This window comes from Columba livia, chromosome 1 (genome assembly GCF_036013475.1).
Source record: "Columba livia isolate bColLiv1 breed racing homer chromosome 1, bColLiv1.pat.W.v2, whole genome shotgun sequence".
Lineage (NCBI taxonomy): Eukaryota > Metazoa > Chordata > Aves > Columbiformes > Columbidae > Columba > Columba livia.
Window position 1 is genome coordinate 17,530,363 of NC_088602.1, and position 25,926 is coordinate 17,556,288.

The following is a 25,926-nucleotide window of genomic DNA, read 5'->3' on the forward strand; positions in this document are numbered from 1 at the left end:
GCTGAGGGAACTGGGACTGTTCAGCCTGGCAAAAAGGGGGCTGAGGGGAGACCTTATTGCTGTCTACAACTGCCTGAAAGGAGGTTGTAGCATGGAGGGTGTTGGTCTCTTCTTCCAGGTAGCAAGTGGTGTGATGAGAGGAAATGACTTCAAGTTGCCCCAGGGGAGATTTAGATTGGATATTAGGAAAAGATTCTTCAAGGAAAGGGTTGTGAGGCATTGGAACAGGCTGCCCAAGGAAGTGGTTGATAGAGGTTCTTAGGCACATGGTTTAGAGGTGGAGTTGATAGTGCTAGGTTAATTGTTGGAGTCGATTGGAGTTGATGATCTTCAAGGTCTTTTCCAACCAAAATGATTCTATGGCTCAATTTAGGCCCTCCAAACTAGAGGAAATTCAACACAAATGTGGGTGTTGCACCTGCAACAGAATCACCTCAACAGTAAGCCCTGCCAGCTGATGGGATAAAAAAAAAGCCTTTCAGAAAGGGACCTGAGGTCCAGATGTGTTGAACAGGAGTCAGCAGTGCACTGTGTTTGTTCAGCCTTAAGAAGAGAAGGCTCCAGGGCAATCTTATGACAGTCTTCAACTGCCTGGTGGGAGGGTGTAGAAGGAGCCAGACTCTTCCTTGTGGTGCTCAGCAAAAGGAGAGGAGGCGGTGTTCAAAAGCTGCAGTGATGGAGCTTATGGTTCACTATTAGGAAAACTTCATGTTGGAAGTGATGAAGCACTAAAATAGGTTGCCTAGAATGTTTCTACAATATCCATCAAAATTCAGGTATTCAGAGCTCAAATGGACATACCTTGAGTAACATACTGTGATTGACCCTGCTTTGAGCAGGAAATGCAATAAGATGTCCTCCAGAGGTCCCTTTCAGCCATAATTATTCCATGATTCTGTGACTGTGACAACAACAAATATGCACAAAAGTCTTCATAACAGTGCCAGTGATGAGCTAAACGCCAAGGTCTCCTGTGAACTCTATTCATAAGCAAATATCTAGTTTTAATTTCGTCAGTACTTCTGAATATTGCTGAGTGGAGGCTTGGAGCATACAGCCAAGGATCTGGGATGCTCTAGGTGGAAATCATTTTCTATGTAATTCACCCAAAGGGTCTTTCCACAAAACCAGCTTCCCATGAGGAAAGAATGTATGGCCGATTTTGGTCAGCATGAAAGACCAAGTCTGCAAAAGCACTTAAACACATAATTCCCATTCTTTTTCATAGGATTTTCTGATACCTTGTGGTTCTGGTCTTTACATTTTTGGAGGTCCTTTTGAGAAACAAATATTATTTATTTCCTAGGGGTCTCCTTTCCTGTAATTTAAACACATTTTAATAGAATCATAGAATGGTTTAGGTTGGAAGGGACCTTTAAAGATCATCTAGTCCAACCCCCTTGCCATGGGCAGGGACATTTTTCACTAGACCTGCTTGCTCAAAGCCCCATCCAACCTGACTTTGAACACTTCCAGTGATGAGGCATCCACGACTTCACTAGGGAAACCTGTTCCAGTGTCTCACCACCCTCATCGTAAATCGTAAATCATTTCTTCCTCATAGCCAATCTCTTTTTCAGTTTTAAACTGTTGCCCTTCATCCTGTCACTACAGGCTCTGGTGAAAAGTCTCTTTCTTTCTAATATGCCCCCATTACATATATTGAAAAGCTGCAATAAAGTCTTCCCAGAGTCTTCTCCATGTTTAACAGCCCCAACTCTCTCAGCCTCTGACACTATTCTATGCCTCTTACCATTTTCCTGGCCCTCCTCTGGACAGACTCCAACAGGCCCATGTCTTTGTTGTACCAGAAACCCCAGAGCTGGATGCAGGACTCCAGGTGAGGTCTCACCAGAGTGGAGCAGAGGGGCAAAATCACCTCCCTCGACCTTCTGGTCACACTCCTTTTAATGCACCCCAGTATATAGTTGGCTTTCTGGGCTGCAAACATGCATTGACACCTCATGTCCAACTTTTCATCCACCAGAACCCCCAAGTCCTTCTCTGCAGGGCTGCTCTCAATCCCTTCATCCTCCGGCCTGTATTGATACCGGGGGTTGCCCCGACCCAGGTGCAGGACCTTGCACTTGGCCTTGCTGAACTTTGTGAGGTGTACTTGGGTTAATTTCTCAAACCTATCAAGGTCCATCTGGATGGCATCACATCCCTCTGGCACATCAACTGCACTACTCAGCTTGATGTCATCTGCAGGCTTGGTGGGAATGCGCTCAGTCACACTGTCTGTGTCCTTAACGAAGATATTAAATGGTGTTGGTCCTAGTATGACCCTTGAGGGACACCACTCATTACTAGTTTCCATTTAGACATTGAGCCATTGACTAACTCTTTGAATATAGCCATTCAGCCAATTATCCATCTAACAGTTCCTCCATCAAATCCATATCTCTCCAATTTACAGATAAGACTGTTGTGTGAGACTGTATCAAAGGCATTGCAGAAGTTCATGTAATTTGTATGCTTTGGAACATTCAGAATTTGGGAGACAAAGAAAGGGACACATTAAGTACTGGTAATGAGATTGTGTATTATAAATGATACTGTTTTCATTTCTCTTCTTCCCCAGAAAATTATTAGAAAGACTGGAGTAGTTTGTATTAAAGCCATTAAAATATTTTCTTGTGTTTTAATTAACCTCTTAATTTACAAATGTGCACATTTTCCTTTTTAATTCTCTTTTAAATAGCTGGTTTTGTGTTTTAATCTCATTTCCCTGGCTTTTGTTGTTTTGTCTCAAAAACATGAACAGAGAAGTAAACTATTTGGCAATAGTAAGTTTAGATTGAGCCTATATGAAATCTTACCAGTTTCAGTCCCTAAATAAGATGGAGTTCTGTGGTGTAGACAAGGGGTAGAAGTACTCAAGTCTGTATACATTAATAAGAGGAGGAAAAATGGGATTTCCTCATCTTTAGTGTTTACTGTAGGCATTATAACAAATTCTTCAAAAGCAGTATTGAAGACCTAAAAGGCATGTGGAAGTATTTCTTATGCATGAGTCACGCCTTTCCCTACCCCCACGAAACATACTGTCTAAATGGATTTTTTTAATCCATTTGTCTTTCTTACTAAACACTTTAAAGAGTGACAGATTACTGTGTGTAACTTATGACATTCATTGATTCATTGGAAACGATTGTTCTGCTTTCTGAGCTCACTATTTCATCTTTCTTCTTCCTACATATCAGAGGTTTTTTTACATGTTAGAGATATTTCAAACAGCAGTGAGTCAAGTCTCAGGGGAATGTAGTCCTCATGAGATAGTCATACCTCTGGAGAAATGAATTTACTTGGCTACAACCCTTGATTCACCGTGCTGTAGGATATGATTATCTCATGAGATTTCATGCTCAGTTATATTAGCTTATGCATTTCCTAATACTTTAATGGTTTTGCATTTCTTCCTAAACTTACAACAAAAAATAGTTTGTACTTTAAAAAGATCGTTGGTGTTCATGTAAATAATGCTAATCATGATAAATTAAGCACTTTTTAAATTTGGAGCATGGGTTATATGAAAAACTTCAAGCTATGTAGGGGTGTCCAAGACTTCTAACCATGGCAATTCTTGTGACTTGTCTTCAGGAAAGGGCTTCTGAGAAGGTTTACTAGGATGATCATCACTGTGCACAGCCTGTGTCATGAGAGGAGAGTAAAAAGGCCCTTCTGTAAGTGAAAAGTGATTGTTACATTCAGAGAATAAAAGTAATAGAGGAAGTGGAACTTTTCAAGCTGAAGGACGGTGTTGATTCAAATGTGAAGCAGCATAGAAATAGCAAAAAATTAACTAGTGAATTTATGTTGGAAATCAGAAGATTATTAAGCAAAAGCGGAAGAAGGTTGTGGAAAGCCACCAAGTGAGCTTTATGGAGAAAAGACTGTGAAGTACTTTTAAAAGGGAAATTGATGGTTCTTAGATTTTATACAGGTGTTTTGTCAGGGAATGAATTTTACTTTTAGTGTTTGAAACAGGAAATATGTATTGTTCTAATATAGTGTGCTTCCTAGTATAGTGTTTCTGTATCAACTTATTAAAAAGGCATATATACCCTTTTAGGGAAGATATAATATCCAGCATTATATAGATAGGGGACAGAGATGTTTGGTAATTTGTAAATTAGTAATGGTAATTTTGGGGTGATCAAACCCACTTTTTAGCTTCAAACCTGTAGTAATGATAAATACTGTAGAATGCTTTGTAAAGACTATAGATTATAAATCAGTAATCATCAATAACCAGTCAATAAACTGCATAGTACTGATAACACAAAATAAGAACTTCTGCTGGTTTACAATTACCAAACTTTTTTCCCTGGTGCAAGGCTGTGTATTTTATTAGTTTTGCAAATGTCAATGTCATTGAGGAAAAATCAACATTTTCTGAATAGTCTAAGAAGAGTCCAAGATAAATACAAAGTGATCATGTTCAAATTCTCCATGAACATCTAGGATTTAATTTTGTAAATGGAGGGTCAGTAATGTTGTCTGTCTAGAAAGACCACTAAGGTAAAAGAAAAATCAGGCTGCTAAGAAGATAAAAACCAAGAACTATCAAGATTTTATGCACTTGTCAAGGAAAAGTAAGTTTCTGAAAATGAGTCGCCTGACCCTTTCATGCAGTTTACTCCTGTGTTTCTTATTATATCTCAATGTCTGGATAGGAGGTCTTCTGCCTGCTGGAGTCAAGTAACTCTTCTATAAGATTCAGCAGTCTTTGACAGGACTTTTAGGAAATTAATTCTTTTCCCTTTTGATTTCATCCCATCTCCAACACCTAGCCAATATTTTCAGTAAGACCTTTTCTTCTCTTGCTATTCCTCTAGGGTGTTATGTTTTACTTGTTGGATTAAGAAAAACGTAAGTCTGGTGCCTGGAGCAAGATACTGTACCAACAAAGAAAGTTGCTGTTTCACTGAATGTTGAAATGTCATTTTGCTGCAAGTTATCCTTAATAAATTCTAACATCTCCCTGGTAAACGTTTTGTAGTGTTTGTCTGTGTGCTAGGGGTTTTTTTTAAGTTTCTTTCCTACCCAGATATTGACTATCTTGGATATTAAGTGACTGAGATCATTCCAGGGTGGAAAAGGGCTTTTGCTATTGCAGTCTACTGAATATGCCATGCACTTCACCTGTGTAGCTCTCCTCTGCCAGGAAATAACTAATATTGACATACTGACATGCTGACAATGAACTGTCATAAATGTCATAAATACTTGGGAGAAAAACGTATGCTTTATCTATGGTAGACATGTCTGGTCATGTTTGATATGTTCAGTTTGCAAATAAGGCATGTCATTTAAAAATCAAAATCTGTCCCTTCCTCTCTTTTGGAAATTATTATAAAATATAAACAGCAGCTTTTTAAACTATACTTTTTGTATGCCAAAACTGTGCCACACATGTTGTGACCATCCTGAAGCTGTGAAACTGAGTGTGTATGAAAGATATAGAAGAGAAAGTTGCACAGAAGAGGTTAACATTCAGTCTAAAAAGTTAAAACAACTATTTCTGGAAAAAAAAGTATAGTAAGACAAGATATAACATAGTGACAAAACATAAGTTCCAGTCCAGACTGTAATTTGTGATGTTCATTAGCCATATTCACCTATAACATTAATATGCTTTGTGACAGGACTGCAGTTTTAGTGTGCAGTACCAGTCCTCTGAAGAAGGGTTCCCATCCTTCCTGCCAGCTGTGAAGACTAGGGTCTCATTTTCCTATCTGGTTCTTTGCTAGCTTTCACTTTAACTTCTTCTTTGTCAGTTACATTTTCACCTGGCACAGAATTAGTTGTTCACTTAAATTCCAGTTAATGTATTCAATGCCTTTTGGAATTAAAGGCTCTCAATTTTAATTACATCAGATTTCGAATATTGGACTGATTTCTTCTCCCATGAGTAGTTCCAACTAAAGTCAATACGAATATTTTATGAGTTACACAACAGGATTTGTCCTATCTTTTGTAAGTAATCCTAAAAAAAAAAGCAGTATTTATAGTATTTCTCTGGTTCTCATTCTGTGAAAATTCAACTTAGAATATGGGCTGTGTGATGACTCATCTGTAATGTTGCAAAAGGATGACAGAAATAAAAATGTCAAATAAATTAGCTAAATCATTTATTCCTAAGCATATTTTAAAACAAAATAATATTAATAAAAATAAAGACATATACGTATTCAAATATATCTAATTTGTATTATATTTTATATTTTGATCATAATATTTTTAAATTAATTACTGAATATCCATGTGAAAGCAAGCTGTTTTATTTTCAGACTAAGTGTGAAAAACGCTTTTGAAATGTCGACCTAATTAAAAAAAAAGTAGAAATAAAGAACTTGCCCTACCTTCAAGTCTGATGGGTTTCCGAAGTTGTCTTTTTTGAGACTTTTCTACGTACATTGTATGGCACTGAGGCCTTTGAGCACAACATAATTTATGTAAATTCAAACAATTATTCCCAGCAGGGTGCCTAAAATTTTATTCACATTCTCTGTCACAGGGAGTATTGTAGAGGGCCTATGTCGTATTTCATGTTAGTTTTCTTAGGATCAGAATAACCATTTTAATCATGAAAACGAATTGTCATCAGACTCTTGCTGGAAAAGGATTTCTTCATTTAAACTACCAATAAATAGCAAATATTAACATTTTCAGACAGAGATAAAAACCCTAAAGAAATACCTGTGAAGTAACTGCAACTGTTTTTGTTGCACAAATATGTCCCTAAATTAAGCCACTAAGGCTTTTAAAGTGTCTGTTCAGTGATACACAAGTCAACATGCCGTCATCAATAGAATGCTAAATGTAAGTAAAACTGGTATCTTGTACCATGTTCTTCCATGAACAGATGTTTTGTTTCTTCTTCGTGTCTGTCTTGAGCAACCTTGGGAGACATTTGAAACATGGTGCTTCAGGGCAGCTCCAGCCCATGGAGGCCGCCAGGCCCTGAGACAGAGGTCTCTGGGGGGGAGAACCCCACACATGAGCCCTTTGCAAATTCACACCCTCCTTCCAACTGCAGCAGGGCCTGCATACAACTTCTCACAAGGTTTTTAGATGGAAACATCCTCCAGTGTGTAAATATTGAGATTGTTGTCCTCCTATCATCTCCAATGTTAACAGCTCAGCAGGGAAACTCCTGCTGCTGCTTATGTCTGTGCAAATTGTCTCTCATAAAACCATCTCATAAGAGGCATAGGCAAATGTCCAGTTTCTGTAATGCTGATGTTTGTTTATTTGTAATTAATTAGCCTGAGATCTGGCTCAATGACTTAGAACCAGATTTAGCTGGTAACTTTGGCAAGAGGAATGAGGTCACCCTGTCTCTTGTGTCTGGGGAGATGGTACTATGTACATCTCAGCCTGGAGTCACAGCCCAAGGTGCCATCTGAGCCTTCCTTCAGGCTGCCGGGAGGCACAACTTCAGTAACACAAGCAAAACATGGTGTGCTTAAGGAATTATATGCAATTTTACAGCTGTAGCCAGGTGTCTGGGAAGCACTTAAGGATTCCCAGCGAAGGAGCTGGGTGTGCTATCTGCTCCCTTCCACTTTGCTTCCAGAGAAAATGCCCTCAAGTATTAATTGTGGCCCACTGACCTTTTTGGAATAACATTTCAGTCCTTAGGTTGAAAAGGCTGGACATTGCTGCATGAAGCAGACTGGAAAATTTAAATCTGCATTGTATCTCTTCAGGAAAATAAGACAGTTGCGGTAATTTATGTTGTTTAAGATGCTCTGTTATGAAATAATATCTCATCAGTCACATTGAAAAGAGCAGTGGAAGCAGAAGCCAAAACATATAAAAAAGCATTAGTGGGAAGGAGGCTTTTTCCACAGTAGTTTTTGAGCAATAAGCATGGAGTTATTTCAGGCAGGATTTATAAGAAAAGTCAAGATAAATTAAATAATATTGTGTAGTTAGGTGGGTTAGGTTATCATCTCCTTTTTCAGAAATAGATTTAATTTCCAAGTACAGCAGTTGCAACCTCAAAAAACGTGGTGAAAGTGGGATTTTTCTGGTTTTACACTAGTACAGCTGAAATCAGACCCTATTTAATATTTCAGTTTCAGCTTAAGGTACAGTCTAAAATGCCAAACATATATTCTAGGACTTATAAAGGACTTATAAAGTATTTTATATCTATCAGTTACTGGGTTCTCGCTTCTTATTCCTCTTAGCTAGAGGGAGTCCCTCTGTTGTGGTTTTTTTTTCTCACCTCGTTAAGTTTTTTCAGCCACTTCCCACACTCTGTGCACCTTTTTTTTTGGATATTCTTTTATAAACTACATAGCCACTGAAGCAAATATTGCAATAAAATTTTGCCACCTCTCTGATTCTTTATACCAGGCTGCAGAGTAATTTTCTCTGTCTTTCTCAGCCTTGGTGATATTTTAGCATTGTTTTTATGCTGTGGAGCTACTCTGGATGGAGAGATGAAGACTATACCACCCAGGACACTCTCAGTCCTAATGATCATGACATGGTGGCCTCAGGGCCATCCAGTGACATGTGCAGAGTCCCATGTTTTGCAGCAAGGAGAGTGGGTATCTTGCTACTATTGAGCTCCTGCCGAACAGTTATGAGAAAACCCAGTTACGGCTTTTATTTCTATTCATAGAAATATCCTAAATTGAAATATATAAGGAATGTCCATTTTTATGAAATGCTCTTTCCATTTTTTTGAAACATTTGTCGTATTTTCTTCTGGCGAGTCCTATTTAGAAAATCTCACTCACGTTCATTAAGACTTGGGATGTCACCAGAGTGCACTTTTCGGTGAATAAACAGCTGTTCAGGGAAGGAAAAATACTCCGATCTAAAATGAACAAAGTTCTTAAGACGATATGCTTTCAAAAATGGTCAGCGCAAGTGCCACTGTATAATGAAACGTCACAGGCACTTAACTTTTATGGAGCATTTATTGACTGGTCACTGTGTTCATTTTCAGACATTAATGCCAAGGTCAGTTAAAACTAACTGAAGTCCAGATCAACATATATTTAATACAAGAAACTTGCCAGGATTTTATCAAGATTTTCTATCCTGGCCTGTTTTCAGACAGGCCCACCACAGCTTTTAATGTCTGTATTCTTTTACCTGTTATCTTTTCATTATACCTCGCCCATTTCCATGTTTTCCACTAAATGTCCGTTCCTGCAGCTGGAATTTAATTTGAATTGTTAAATACATTCATTCTACCAGAGCTTTGAACATGAGTTTATGATTACTTCTTGGAATATAGCTTGCCTCAGTGGGACGTAATAAATTAGTCTAATCATATAGTGAGTACTTACTTCATCCTGTGTTTGTTCCTGCTAGGAACTGAAATTGTCTGTGTAATTGTATGCAAATCCCTTCACCAGAATAATCAGAGAAAACCTACATGTAACTGCCCATCCTGCACAAGAGAAGCATAAAAGTAACCTAACTTTTAATTCTACTTAAATGAAAAGTTGTGTCCCTGTATGTAAAAAATAGGTACGAAACAGAACTTAAATTAAAAGGCATGTGAGTAGCAAACAGATGCTTTGCTAATATTGCAGGCTGCTTTTAGTCCTGCACAGTACTATGTTAATACTGTTCATGGTATTGAACCTGAAAAATAATAATATTGGGATTTTTCATTTTAAACCTGGGGAGATTTCTGAAAATATATGAGATAGATGATAAGGGGTTTTATGAGTTGCCCTCAGAGTGTGCCTGCTTCCCTTCTGTGCCTGCAGAAGGAGACTGGAGTAAGTAGCTCAGACTTAGCCATCAAGCTTTGAATTGAGATAAATTCTCCTGTAAGTCTCCTACTCCAAGGCATGTTTTATATATTGGCCTCAAATCATTCTGATTTGCTGCTTTGAACTCTGTCAAATATTTTAGCATTAATTTTTTAAGAAGAGTTTTAGTCATGTAGGACTTGTCCAGTGTCCTGTATAAAGATGGTATTATTCCATCCTTCAACTTCCTTGTTTCTCTGTTCAAGTACCTAGATATTACACTAGCTGTCTTACTCATAGCATTACTGGAAAAGATTGGTTCTGTGTATCTATGACTGTGATAATAGTGCTTGTGAAGACACTCAAATGACGCAAGGTTACAAAGTGCCTTTTGCCCCATACGTTCTTTTCAGAGGAGGGACGAGAAGAGGAGGGATAGGGTAGAAGAAGCTGAAACAAACTGTATTTGTTAATTTTCCTCCTTTAAAAATTCTGTCACGGCTTTGTATGCTGTTTTGCAGAGATTCATATTAAGTATTTATATATATACATATATATGTAATATAGAAGAATTTATTAAAATGCTTTTTCAATTTTTGTTTTTTTTTACTTGTAGGATTTTGTTCCTTTCTAGAAATTCAGGTTCTAAGCCATTTTCAGGATTTAGTTGAGAGTGATGCTTAAAGCCTTTCAGCTGAAATGCCTGGGAGGTGCAAGATTATTCAATATCATTACACTTCAATGAAAGCCAGTTTATTAAATCTTTGGATGTTTCCCAAATCGTTATTGCAGTCCAAAAAGAATGAATTGCATCTTAATTCTGGTCTACATCAGAAGAACTAGGAGTTAGTTTTATGAACTGGAATAAAATCACAGATCTTTAGGCTTATCTGTAAACTGTTAGTTGTTTGGTGGGGGGCATGGAGAGTGTCAACTTTTAATAATTTATTGTCTGTTTGTAAGTTTAAAAGACATAGCAAGGTTATCCCAGGTGTGTTTCAATCAATAGGGAACCATATTATAGTCAGAGCATCCAAATTTTACAACCTTTCTTCTGAGGACATACTACATTTTTCTGAAAAAGTTAACTACTTGAGAGTACAGATTTCAAAAAGATCTTAACACAACTGAAATTTAAAATCAAAAACAATGTGCCTGTGATCTACAAGTAGAACTTAGACAAGGAGTAAGATCCTATAAATTATATGCTGTGTAGCCACCAATAAATAGTGACGTGGCCACACTTGCATAGAGATAGAATTAAGGCTGTGACTCCCTTTAAATGAATGCTTCTTGGTGCGAATGCTTATTGTTTCAGTCTGAAGATTGTTCTTACATTTTTCTCTCATGTATGTATTAAAAACAGCATTCCATGAATGCTGATAGGCAGAAATTGTTGGATATTTTGTAGTAAAATACTAGTTTTCTAACACATCCCTATAGAAAGGAGGCAGAAGTTGTGATATCAAGGTCCTAATTTAGTGTCCAGAATCAGTTCTGTCCTAGGGCACAAGAATCTTACACACAGGCTGAGGCAGATGCCTTGTGAGGAAAAGTAGTACATGACAATATAATTAAAGACAGTGCCATAATACACTAATTAGAATACATTAGGGTACTGCTAATTTTAAGATATGCCAGCTCTTGAGTGCTTTAGCTTGCAGTCTTAATATTATTTGACATAGTTCTTTTGGATGTTGTTTACACAAAAGTCTATGTACAATTTTATACTATTACAGGGCAAATAAAATCCTATTAAATTGAGACTAGAGGGGTAAGTTGTTGGGAAGCTACCAACTTCTGGAAAATAATTTTGCATCAATTAATATAATGTGTGAGGAAGACAATTAATTAGTATCAACATTACAGGCTATAGGTTTTAGTGAAATGAAGAATTTTTATTTTAAGATATTGCTCTAAAGAAGAAAAGCTTAAGCCATAATGTATAAAAGCAAGGAGCATTTACAACTAGGCTGGATATTTGTCAAATAAATAGTAATGAGAAGAACAAAGAAAAAAGGTAATAAGTTAAATATTTGAACATAGTGTATTTACTTCCAAAATAAGTTCAATTTTTCCTGTTTTCTCTCCTTTAAAAAAAAAAATACTGAAACACATCAGCCCTAATGATCACCCTAAGATGATGTACAAGATAACTGGTTATTCAGAGAGACTATATACCCTCTATAGTTACTTTAAAATGCTGGTCTGACAGAAAGTAAGCCTAGCCAGCTTAACTGCTGTTTTTTTATTGTGGGTTTTTTTTTTGTTTGTTTTGTTTGTTTGTTTGTTTGTTTGTTTGTTTTGTTTTGTTTTGTTTTTTGTTTTTGTTGTTGTTGTTGTTGTTGTTTTGTTTGTTTGTTTCGTTTTGGGGGTTTTTGTGTTTGTTTGTTTGTTTGTTTTTTAAGGTAATAGTTTGTGAGTTTCTAATAACACTCAAATTACATACAGTTTCTGATTTAGCAGTCAAAGTTCTGCAGTAAGAATTTGACAAAATTTGCTAGGAAAGTGACTTTGTTGCTGCTTGTAAACTTTAGAGGAGCCAAAGACTTCTCACCTAAGCCAGCTAAATAATAGGCAAAGAAAAGCAAAAAATCTATAAAATGTTAACAAAGTACATAAATGTACTTTTGGCATATATCTGTAAGTATGCTTGTATGTATTCATCTCTGCGTATGCTTGTCATAAGAAAGGGTGCTGCATTTGACGTTAGTTTGAAGGCATTTGGTAAGGTGGGAAGGGTAATGCTATCTGAAAACTGTGAAAGAACAAGAAAAACTATCAGTGGCTCTCCAGTTTCCACTCATCTCTATCACTTAGTGTTTTGATGAGACACCTTTACACTCTGTTTCATATGAAGGTTGCAGACTCTGAAATGCAAAGAAGGGGCAAAGTCTTCCTGCAGAGTGGGTGTAGCATAAATGGGACCTGAAATAGCCTGAATCTTTGTTCATGAATTCCCATTGTGGAGGATGCTGAACCTGCTCCCATATGCTCACTGAAAGCATGTAACTTACATTAAGGTTTTTAAAAAAAAAAAAAACAGGTCACGTTTGCAGCATAATCAAAGCATTTTCTTGTAACTTTATGTCTTCATCAGGAAAATAGGATTAGTAAATACTGAAGATGAATTTGCACAGGTACTGGCCTCTACAGAATTAAGGGAAAGGAGGACAGAAAGTCTGACCATTAACTACTGTTAGAGATTGTTTTGGAGGTGTCTCACAACACCAAGAAGCTATTCAAGGTTATGGATCTCAGGGAGGCAATAGACATAAATGCAGACTATAAAGGATCCTTTATCATCAAATATTCTGAAATATGACAGCAAAACAGCTGTCCAGGAGATGGCTAAACTGGATCCATCATTTCCTCAGTTTTGTTTCAGAACCATCTGTAATAAAATTATCCTGACCGTTGATAGTGTAGATGACTTAATTTACAACCTACATCATAACAGATAAATTGGAAAATGCACAGAATTTGGAAAGCTAATTAAACACAAACTTTTTTTTTTTTTTTAAGAACAAATCACGTGAAATAAAAAAAAAAAATATAAAATCCTTGCATCACAAAGGAACGGTTTTTGTAGACATTGGGAAAAAAAAAAACAGATGTCTCATTCTAGAATGATTTTTGCACATTTCAGATGAAATTTTGCTAAATGATTGCATTGGGTTTGTGTAGCAAGGTTTCCCCTATGTCCAACAGAGCTAATGCCAGCTGGCTCTGAGATGAACCCACCAATGGCCATGGCCAAGCCTATCAGTGATGGTGGCTGCACCTTTGGGATAACATATTTAAGAAGGGGAAAAAAACAACACATGCACAACAGCAGCTGGAAGAGAGGAGTGAGAATATATGAGAGTAACAGCCCTGCAGGTGCCAAGGTCAGTGAAGGAGGAGGGCAGGAGGTGCTCCAGGCACTGAAGCAAAGATTTCCCTGCAGCCTGTGGTGCAGATCATGGTGAGGCTGCCTGTCCCCCTGCAGCCCATGAAGGTCCCATGGTGGAGCAGATCTCCACCTGCAGCCCAGGGAGGACCCCACACCAGAGGGGTGGATGCCCAAAAGAGGCTGTGACCCTGTGGGAAGCCCACACTGGAACAGATTCCTGACAAGACCTGTGGCTCTGTGGAGAGAGGAGCACACTCTGGAGCAGGATTTCTGGAAGTGCTTGTGACTTCCTGGGGGACCCAGGCTGGAGCAGTCTGTTCCTGGAGGACTGCACCCCGTGGAAGGGACCCAGGCTGGAGCAGTTCATGAAGAACTTCAGCCTGTGGGAAGAACCCGCATTGGAGAAGTTCATGGAGAACTGTTTCCCGTGTGAGGGACCCCATGCTGGAGCAGCAGAAGAGTGTGAGAAGTCCTCTCCTGAGAAGGAAGGAGCAGCAGAAACAACATTTGATGATCTGACTGCAACCCCCATTCCCTATCCCCCTGTGCCGCTCAGGGGTAGGAGGTCGAGAAATGAGGGGTGAAGTTGAGCCTGGGAAGAATGGAGGGGTGGGGTGAAAGTGTTTTTAAGATTTGGTTTTATTTCTCGTTACCTTACTCTGATTTGATTGGTAATTTAACTAATTTCTCTGAGTTTAGTCAGTTTTGCCCATGATGGTAGTTGCTAAGTGATCTCTCCCTGTCCTTATCTCGACCCACGAGCCTTTTGTTGTATTTTCTCTCCCCTGTACAGCTGAGGAGGGGAGTGATGGAGTGGCTGATATAGTGACTTTGGTGAGCACCTGGTGTCCAGCCAGGGTCAACCCACCACAAAGAAGCTAAACAAATTTTGTCTTGATGAAATTTGTAGAAGATATGTAGAACACCAGTCACACTCTTTAACTCAGAAAGAATATATGAGGTTCGCTGTCAAATAAAGAAGTATTAAGTAGTGATCCATTCCAGTTGCAGGTTTTGCCAGTATATTTGTTAATGACTTGGATGAAGAATTCCAGAATACAGTTGTTAAACTTGCAGCTGATAAAAAGTTGAAAGGGTTGTGTACACTTTGGAGTACATCTATAAAATACGTCACATTTTCACCAGTGCACTTCAGGAAAGACTTGGATCAATTGCAACATATCTGGAGGAAAGTGAGGAAAACTGTCAGAATCTAGACTAAAACACGTTTCACAAAGAAAACCTGAAAGAATCATGTTTCAGCAACAGTAATGCAGACAGAAATGAAACAGCAGTCTTCAGTTATGTAAACCATTGCTTTAAAGAAGAAGGGAGCAAACTACTCTACAGGCCTACTAGAGATAGGACAAGAATGAGTGGCTTTAAATTGTGCCAAGAGAGACTTAGGTTAGACTTTAGGTAACATCTCCTGATGATAAGGATAATTATGTAATTAATATATTTGCTAGGAAGTTACTCTTTAGATATTTTTAAGGCCGAAGAAAGATATCTGTCTAGAATTATTTAAATATAATTAGTCTCTCTTGGGGGATGGAGGGAGAGAGAGGAATACATGGGATTATTTCTTGAGCTGCCTCTTATTTTCCAGTCTACATGTCATTTCTGTCAATTAGAACCAAGAAGGACTCAGAACACACCTGTAGTTCTAGCTTTTACAATATTGTCTAAATTGATGAGATTGTATGTACTTTTTGTTGAATGCTCTGGCTCCAACTCCACATGCAGAGAAAATCAGCCAGGCAAGTGAGTTATCGTGTGTCAAAGCTTATATGATAGATTTTCTAAATCTTACTGATTGTGTTTGAATTCTGAAAGCTGTATACTGACCAAAATTTAAAACAAAACCATATATTAATAAAAAGGGATTGGTCATACTGAGGAAAACTAGAATACAATTGAGTTTGATGTTTGTAGCTATTGTTGAATGTACATTCATGCATCAGTCATACTGTAAATTTCTTATATGGTTTTCATCACTGTAGTGTCTGGGTTCATCTCACCAAGATCTGGCTAGATAAATGGTAGTTATTTTCACTAAACCTCATGTCTAGACTCCTTCGGTTATTCATTGGAGAAATAGAAAAGCACCTCTGAGATAGATATCCAAGAAAAAAAAATGCTTTTTTTATGGGGTATATGTCTCTCCTTTGAAAGCCTGGATTATTAGTTTAGACAACTACTTCACAGACAGCTAGAGCTAAGTGACATGAATCCAATCCTGAATGTCAAATATATTGGCTTATCCATACTAAATGATTTGATCATTTATTCTTCAGTTCTGCTGTCCTGGATTTATAACAAATTTATTTCTTCTTCTGATCCTAATATGAATTCCAATAGATGGAAGTAGCATTCATAAAATAGCTCCAGCATTTCGGTGTCTGTAGCTGTTGGGATCATAGCTAATCTTGGGAATAGGATCAATTCCAATTTGAAAGTTAATTGGGCCCAGAAAGAGAAGAAAATGAATTTGCATCTCAGTAATGTGCAGTATATGATCCTCATCCTTGGAAAAGACCCATGTTCATCAGAGATGGTTTCTGTTCCTGTGGCCATAACAAATACATTGCGTATTCTGCTTCCAAGTGTATTAACCTGTTAACTTGTGTCATTTGGTATTGTCAGTCTGCTAGCCAGGGTAAAATACAGTAATAATATGTAAATATTGCATCCTCTTCATCATAGAAAATCAATATTAAGTTATTTCTTGCACAATAATTCCAAAATGAAAAATATTACTGGGTGTGCTACTGTTTGGAGCAAGCAGCCACTTTGCTTTCTGTCTCTTTGCAAGGCCATCATGAATGATTGCATGCACTTAGAGGGGCGGAGGAAATGGTTTCCCAGAATGAAAAGGCTGCTGGAACATTAAAATTATTGAAATTTAATTATAACACTGTAATTGATTGCTGAAAAATTTCCAGGGAAAGCAAGCAAGCAGTAAAAGAAAAAAAAAAAGGGGGGGCGGAGATGGAAAAAAAAGGAAACAAGCCAAGCGTGTGCATTCCAGCAGAAAAATAAGTCAAGAAAATGCTTCTCTCTTCAGTTTATTCTGAACACACTGAAGAGATTTAGATATCAGATTTTACTTTTCATTTAAATGGAAATAAATGAAATTAAGTCATCGACTGCTGAAATTAAATTGGATAGAGGAAAGCCTAGCTGGTACAGCAGAAGACAAATAAAAAATTTGAAAGGCCACTGAACTTTTAAAATCAAAAAGATTACCTGTGACTTCAGCTACTTGGGTGGAGGGTGGTTGTGTATAGGCTCCAGTTGCAGCAATGTTGCAGTGACTAAGAGGAATCCTGGGCTCCCAAACTCCTGCACTTACAGTGTATTCTTAAATACCCAAATTGGTCAAGGGTTTTACATACTTTTGCCTCCAGAAGACATCTAAGTCTCTCTGAAGATGTACTAATCTTTCTGTAAACAGACATAAGACCAGGAGCACATCTGACACAGGTTGTGTGTGGCTGATGCATTTTGCAATGGAAAAATGCCAACGGAGTGTGGGATAAGGGAAGCGGCATTAAAAAAGAAATCTGAGAATTTGTTTGTAAGGTATTTAGCTGTAGTATCAATCCCAATATGTAGATTTTCTGTGGTAGGCATCTCCCTCTGATTTTACAGGAGAAGAATAGAGTAAATCTTCATTTTCATTTTTCTTTGTTTTCCCGACATCATTACTATGTGGTATCTTTTTGGGAAAAAAAAAAAAAAAAAAAAACAGTATGTTAGATCCTCACAATTCCACCTGACTAGAGAACAGAAAAGCAAGGAGAGAAGTGGTTAAGAAAACGAAGTCATTGCAGACTTTCCCTGTCTCTGGTTTCGTTCCAGTGTATTGACATGGAATTGGTATTACTGGTCCTTAAGCAGTTGTCAGTACCATCTACATTTAAGCAATTACCAACAAAAAGCAGTTGTGAAGCTTCTTATCCCAGGTTATTTGAGGAAAATTCTTCAAAATCCTGGTACCATAAAGAGCAAAAGAAACCATTCTTGTATATAGTGTATTCGTGTTTAGTAAGGGTTAGTCTGTGTTTCCTGGTGGTTGTATTGGTGTTCTATGTTGTTCATAGATTTGCTAATTAGAACACAAACAAAAAAAAAAAAGTCAAAAAAACCTCTGTGAAAGACCAGGAGCTTCTTGATACAGACCTCCAAACTTATCTTACTTTTATTTATTGACATAGTCCTAAACATATTTTTAAATAATGTTGTTTCAAAAAACATTGATTGTGTAGCTCAGCTGATATGAGTTAGCTTGGTTTTTTTTTTAGTTTGCTTTTATGCAACAAATAGTGTTCCACAGTACATAGAACGGGATGTACTCAATAAAATGAATCATTCATCTGTCTGTAGCATAACTGAGGATAAGCAGCGGATAACCAAAAAATAAATACCTATAAGATTCATGTCTACTGTCTTTACTTGACTAAACATCTTTCTGAAATGTAACCATTATGTCTAAACAGAGATGCTGCGCTCAGTGTCTGAGAATTACCCCAGGTCAGTTTCAGGGTTTTTTGTCTTATAAAAAGTTTGCAGCTCTACATACACCTATTTTTTTTTTTTCTCTGTTAGCTGTATCCAGTTATTTTGGACAAATAAGCATTTTCCTCAGCATGTCTTGTTTTTATGCCAACTGAGGCTGTGAATGCCTTTTTCATTCTATTTAAACTCCACCCTTGTCAGTCTATTAAAAATTGTTCTTGCACCCTGAATAGATAACTATGCAACTGATTACTTGCACAGGGATTCTGAACTCTTCTGATGGAGATGTTGCGCCATATCCAGTTTCTACCATTTAGCTGTATGTGAAAGACATGGTACCATAAAAACTCACGTCTGCATGCCAGCTATTGACAAGAAACTACAGAAGCTTCAAATGCCTAAATGAAGGCAGTTGCTAATGAAATGCCGCAAGTGAAACCTTGATCCAAGGTAGAAGAAAAGCTTTTCTATGTGTTTGTTTGATATTTGTGGTGCTTTATGCTGGGATAAATTCCCAGTTTGATCAAAACACATCTTGGTAAAGTTGTCCAAGTGAAATGAGAAAGGAATGAGGGGATGTCAATTGCTGTTACAAACACCATTCATTCTGAATCAAAGAAAATGTTAATTTGTGTCAGGAAGCTGAATTAAGTAAAAGTTGACTGCCTTTGTAGCAAAGATCAAGTCAAAGTTACAGTGTAATTGAAGCATGAACCCCTGTAACACTGGAGTAGTTTTAATGTATGGCTATATATGGAAATGAATAGGAAATGAAGCAAGAAATACAATGTTTGGGAAAGAATCTCATCATGATTTGCAGAGATAATTACAGGCAAAAAGAGATTGAATATAGCAACAGGAAAAGCAGAATAATTATGCAGCAATTAACAGGAAAGCTGTATGGTTCTTTGAAAAAAATAACAGTGATTGGGTTAAAAATATATGCTGTGTACAGAAATGGTTTAATACTCAATACATCAAGTATTTTAATTCATTTCCTAAGATAAAATACTGGTTCATAAAATAAATGTCTCATTTATATGATAAAATGTTATGCATTTTATGTATGCATTATAAATGTTTGTATTTTTATCTTTAATATGTCATCTGAATTGAAAAAAAAAAAAATAAAAAAATAATGTTCATTTCAGAATGCTACTTCCTAATGGTAAGAAGATACAGATTTTAAGTTAATATTTCAAGGACTGCAAATGTTATAGGAACCAAAACTGTTGTCTACATTTATTTTACTGGAGGCAAACTTAGGTTTTGTTTGGTTTGTAGGTCTGCTGACAATTAATCAGTTAGCAACAGCACACTCTAAAAACTCTTTCTGACATGTTACTGAGAAAGATTCCTCTTGCAGTCTGTGGAAATGTCTGATAGTACTTTTTATGGAGAAGTTGTCATGTGCTGTCATCTTCAGGTGCATTAAAATCACAGCTGGGGGTCACTGCTCTCAGGCATGGAACCCTCTTGTCGAGAGAGAAAGGAGCCACCACTGTGTAGCTGCATCACTAAGGATAGTTTTCGAGAGGTGAAATATTTAATTTAAAGCTAGGGGGAAAAAATCAGCTAGATAATGAGTAAAAAGCCATGATATTTTGTGTTATGATTCTAGACAGGGGGACCTTCTCTGAATTGTAAAATTTGTATCAGTATGTTATTGCAAACATATCTGTCCTTCTTGTCTTTTTTAAACATTGACTCTGGATCTGAGGTGTGCAAACTTCATTGCTTTAAACATATTCACCATTTATTCTAGATAAAAGATGTAATTACACATGCTTCTTACTTCAGGAACTGGTTGGGCAAGTCAAGGCTAGACTTGCAAGCTGTCCTGAGATATGTCACAAGCTCCTCGGCTGCCTCTGCACTGCTCATCCCCAGTGAGAAAAAATTAGAAGAGGGAAGAAGGCAATGGGCTGGTGCGTCAGGGGACACTGAGGCTGTGGGCAGGGAGCCTGCCCTGTGAGTCTAGGTGGAAACTTCTGTCAACGGGCTCAAAAATGACAAAGGGGACATCAAATACTGATAAAGAGCAATAATCCTGTCAGTAGTAATAATTAATGCTGCTATAGTGCCCTTCATTCATTGACCTCTAGGCACTCTACACACATTGATTAAAGCTTATATAGGATCTCTGAAACAGATCAATATAATTTCTATTCTCACATCTATACTGGCATATATATGTATAAATAAATGAAAAAATGAACTCTTATTAAGAAGCATTAAAAGCTGCTTGGATTAAATGTTGACCAAAAAAATCCAACAAAAAAAAATGTCCAACCAAAAAAAAATGAAAGCATTTGAATGTCTAACATACTACTTTTGTAATGTACAAATACTTCTGGGAACAAGTAGGCTCAGAGTTTCTCTTCACTGTATCCTGAAATGCCCGGATAGAAAACCTGTACAAAACCAATCTGAGAAGCTGAGTACTTGACTGTAAGAGTTTCTGTGTATAAATCATATGATGATTATCCATGATGCTGAGAATCATTCCAAGGATTCTGATCACAAGTATTGTAATTTCTCTTAATTGGATACCATGCACTGATTATGGCTAGCAGTATAGGTAGAGATACAGTTTCATTCCCTTCCCCACAGGAGCAAATATTAAGAGATGTAATATTGATTAAGGGCAATTCCTATTCAAAAAATGCAATACTTGTGTTACTAATGTATTGTATCCTTTTCTTTTAGGTTATTCAATACTTCAAGCTATTATGGAAAAAGCGGGACAAAATAGCTGGCAAGTCAGTGCCATCTGCGTGGAGAATTTTAATGATGCCAGCTACAGGCGGCTTTTAGAAGACCTGGACCGAAGGCAAGAAAAGAAATTTGTAATAGACTGTGAAATAGAGAGGCTTCAGAATCTCTTAGAACAGGTAATACCTGCTTTTAATGTCACTGTAAGCACATTACTGAAACTTCAGATGAGCTACCATTCTGCATTGCATTTTGTTTGTCTTCTTGACTGAAATGAGGTTACTTGCTCTTTCTCTTTGTTTTTCTTCATGGGCCTATATTTGTCCATCCGTTTGCCAGCTCGGTCAGTGCAGTGACCCCCCTTTCCCGCTCTGCGTGTCTGCGGCTGAAGGATGCCGGCAGTCAGGGCAGATGCACATCTGGCCCCGCATCCCAGCACCTCCATGCCTGATACATCTCGCATCAGAGTCTTAGGGCTGACAGTGTAGCTTAATTATCAAAATTCCCTCAGTCTGTACCTTCATGGCAGTAAAGTTCAGTTTTGTCTGAAGAAAAAAAATCTTACTTGAATCCAGTGCTAACTTTCTATTCACCATATATATTTCTAGCCATAAAATGCTTTAAAATTATTATTACAGATATTTAAATTTATAGTTTTATTACCTTAGCAGAGTATTTATTACCATAAAGAGCAGTAGAATAAAGATGCTATTGAACTGGGAAGGAAGGTCAGGTTCTTCCACCAGTTATTCATGGAAAGCTGCTATTGCATAAAGGAAATACTAGGCCAGACAGACTGGCTTGCAGTGGGTAGTACCTATGCTGTGACTATAAAGTGAATATAAAATCCTACTGCTCTGATGTGTCAAATCTATCTCTATATAGTGCTTATGTATGAGCTCTTTCTTAAATGACAGAAAAAACAAAATAGTGCTCTGAAAGGAGCATTTTGTCAAATGACGGGAAAATAGCTTAGGGTTAACTATCTGCTTCTCGCATGATCCCACATATTATGCTGATGTGCTGCGAGTGCAGCGTTTGGTACCTGCTGCTGCTGGAGGACTTGCAGGGACTGAATGCCACCTGCTGGTGGTCGATCCTCCGCCGCCACGCTGCTTCTCTTTCCTAGCGCATTAGAGAATTTTGAAGATCTTATTGCAAAAACGTTCATGATACATCTGACGCTTAAGTCACGGAAATATGAAATGTCATTTGTGATACAGAAAGGCATAAAATAGTACTCACAGAAATGTATGCTTCAATTTTGCGTTCACTGGCAGAAAATAAAGAAGGAAACTGAGAATTAATAGGCTGATTTAACAAGGGCTTTTTCTATGACTGTTGCCAAGAGAAGAATAGATGATGCCATGTTGCTATCAATATTAATTTGGCCATTTGTTTTTAAATTCTGAATGGCAGTATGCTTTGACACCTGCTTTCTATAGCTTATAATGGAAACTTCCCCAAGTTCAGCCTATATTGTAAAACAGGACACCACTTTTAAACATATTCACCACTTTTAAAACATATTCAGTAAAATAGTTTCTCTCTCAGCTCTGTGTGTTTGCACACGTGTACATACCTGATGTCTTTTACACGGAATGCAAATGTGACTTAGAAAAAGCATGCAATATTGCCATAAGTTGAAGTACACCCACCATCCTGCGTAGGTGCATCTACTAAGTAACCACTCAGTTTCAAAGCAAAATGAAGTCATCCAGTACGCATTTGGATCTCACTGATCTCATGTGTACATTTTATTTGCTTCCAGGAACTATTTCTCATTTTCTTTCCAGATTGGCACCTGCGTAGCCAGATCCTTTTTAGGAACATAACTGGTGCTCTTTGTTCACATCATGCAGAACTGAATTGGATATTGATGTTAATGTCATTAGGTTTTGACCTCCTCTGACTTCCTACTGGTCTGGATTTTGCATGCCTAAAATAGGTACTTAATGCAGGCATGGTAAGTCATAAAAATGAAGTGCCTGGTCTCAACAAACTGAATCAGATGTGGTGAATTTGGCTAATCCCTCTACAGGACAAGCCCAAAAGCTAATTGAGGCCTGTTTCCATTAACTGCACAGAGAGAATTAAAAGTAGGAGTTAACACCTGATTTACAACATACCTGTATCTTAGTCTGTCATACATTCACTTTTAGGAAGTGATTCATCTGGCTACTGTCTAATTTTGGGTGGGATTAATTTTACCCAGGAAATGAGCTCTTCTTGTGTGGGTATTTATTCACACCTAAGTGTAAAGCGTTTGCCCTTAAATCTGTACTAATGAAGTGGGAGAAATTGTTTTTTGGGCATGTGTGTTTTTTTTTTTTCTTAGTAGTGACTGTGCATATATACACAAATATATATATATATACTTACACTTGGCCTAATTAAATTGGAATTCATGTATTTCAGAATATTTCTGTAGTTTTCCCAGATCGTGTGCATTTTCTTCTTCACCAACATGCCTGCAGATCATCTCCATCCTTCCAAATGAAGGCCACTGTAGGAACAGGAATAGCATTATAGCCAGGCTAGACAAAGTATGCAGAAGTGCAGAATAGCTGCAGCTTTACTCTCCATTGTGCAGGTCCTGGGTTCCTGCAAATAGACTTGGAATGCTGGTTTGAGGCTCCAAAATGAAAGCATTCTGCCTTCAGAGATCAAGTGCTGCTTACAGACGGGTAGTCAGAAACAGTCTTGGCCACAAAAATATTTGAACTGCCAACAATGAGACTGAAACATAAAGAGCCTAGCCCAATGTAGAAAATGCAAAATAACAGCTATTTTAAGATATCAGCCATTGACTTTTTCCCTTTGCATGAAGGTTTTAATAACCTGTAGCAGACAGGTAAGGTGGCTTCGCAAATGGACTAAAAGCGTGCTCTTCTCTGCATACACAGAGGAATTGATTAAGCTTCAGTGACTCTAATTAACTCAACTTTCCTGCCTAGTTCTCCTGTAATTGAGAGCCTAAGTTGTGACTATGCTGTAATACTTCGCAATGTACAAGTAAATGTTCTGCAGAACATTTAGGAAAAGTAATTAAATCTCAGTAATGAGACCGTAACTCAAATTGCATTTGCCCTTAAATCTATGCTAATGAAGGGAGAGAAACTGGCTTGTGGGCTTGTGGGTTTCTTCTTGAGTGACTGCCCATGTATTTAGACTTTCACACTTCTCATGGCTGTGGACCTCAAGCAGTGAAGACTGGAGACTTTTTATCCTGGTGTGTTTAAAAAGTGAGCTCATGCGCTGCTCCCCTGGTGCCCACTTACCTGACCTGGCATCTTCTGCTCGCTGTCTTCTCCCAGCCGCTCAGCACCTTGCTGTTTCCTCAGTTCTTGTACAATTTTAATCTTTTAATCTTTTAATCTTTTTCTAATTCTTTTTGTCTCCTATGTTTTTCTTAGTTCATTAGTTTTTCTCATTTATTTTCTCCTCTCCATGTGCCTTCGTGTGTGTAGAAGTTGCCTCCACACTCCGTACCTGAGGCTTGTCTTAAGGGAAAATTTATCTCCTGGAACCCAATGACATATCTGAAATCCAGGATCCCCTTGGGTGCAACCCAGGATGTGCATTTTGCGTCATACAATCTTTCAGGTTTCTGTGTTGCTGTGGTGAGGTCGATGTTTTGGGCAAGACCCAAACCTGTACTCCTTTTCACAGTGAAGTATAGAGAGATGGAGTTTAATTTCAGATTTCTGTTCTAGAAAGGGGGAGAAGGGCCAGCATTAATTTCAGGAGATGGATTCAACCTGCACACACGTGTTTATATCACGTTTCCCCAGATTGCTGCCTTCTGTTTTAGCCTCAGAAAAGATCTCAGATCTTACCTTTCTAGGCTATGCTAAGGCTGTGCTCCTCTTCTTTGGTCGTGCTTACCCACACAAGACCATACAGTCTCCAGTAGAAAATGGAGAAATTTGGGGGTGATTGGAAACCAAACAGCATGGCTCAGCTCAAAGCACTGTTTAAATGCAACACTGGAGCAAAACATCCATTTCTGCAGTGTCACAGAGCTGTTGCTTTGATTCGTCAGTGAGACAAACAGCATCTTCAGCCTGACTCAGTAGATCTCCACCTACTCTTGAAAATCTTCTATAGCTTAGGCATAGCAAGATAATTTTAGCTCTTTTTTAGACTTTGTTCTGAAGGTGGTGAAAGAACACCCTACATCCTTAAAATCTTACAACAGCCATAACCAGGAAAACCTTTTTGTTACCTGTGAGTGAAACTCCCCCTTTGCACTCCTCTGGCGGAGTTTATCATCCTGCAGTCCCAGGCTCTGAAAGACATAAAGACTTTCACTGTAATTGTTTTCTTTACTTGTCCATTTCAAGTGGTGGCACATGATTTGCCCTTGGGGAGGGCGAGCAAGTCCTGTCCCCTTTCAATTCAATGTAGACCTGGTGTATGGCTGGGGGTGGTGTGGACTGTTCCCTCACCAGGGCCTCTCAGGGCAGCCTTGGCAGCAGTGGTGCTTTGGGCAGCTCCACAGTCCTTGACACAAGGGGATGGAATGCTTGACATGACTGCTGCTGCACATCCCCAAAAATAACCCCCAAACAGTGTGTTTCAGTCCTGTGCAGGAGCAGCAAAAGCAGTAAAATGAACGTGGAAGGTGTACCTGCCCTTGGCCGGGGCGTTGGAACTCGGTGATCTTTAAAGTCTCTTCCAATTCAGACCATTCTATGATTTTATGAAGATGTATTTCATGTCAGATTTCCCCAGAACTTCCAGAAAGTGTGTTTCCATTTTGAAGAAAGCACATCTACTCTTTAGAGTTATGGAGGGCTCTTTATGCTTAACAGAGTGTTTTATAGAACCTTGTAAGTGATCTCACTACGTCTGATTAAGTGTCTCCCCAGTTTGCTTACTTGGCTTTTTGTTTCATCTGTTCATACACAGCCATAATAAAAGTATGCCACATGTTTTTTATTTAAAACATAAACTATGATAATCCTTTATTTATATTGCATAAATGACGAGAAACAGAGACAAAGCCCTATTTTCTCACACATGTGGAACTAGAGATTGTTTTTACCATTACCTTTC

At 38.0% G+C, this 25,926-nt stretch overlaps 1 protein-coding gene across 9 annotated transcripts in view; it reads left to right on the top strand.

Annotated features, from left to right (window-relative positions):
- Positions 1 to 25,926, top strand: part of GRIA4 (glutamate ionotropic receptor AMPA type subunit 4) — a 229,730-nt gene that overhangs the window by 112,116 nt on the left and 91,688 nt on the right. For all 9 annotated transcript variants that reach the window (XR_002412191.2, XM_005501476.4, XM_021286311.2 and 6 more), the window contains exon 4: positions 20,860 to 21,044. Coding sequence is in view for 8 of the 9 variants with exons in the window: in XM_005501476.4 (XP_005501533.1) it covers positions 20,860 to 21,044 (185 nt within the window). In the remaining variant the exon portion in view is untranslated. The remainder of the gene's footprint in view (positions 1 to 20,859; positions 21,045 to 25,926) is intronic.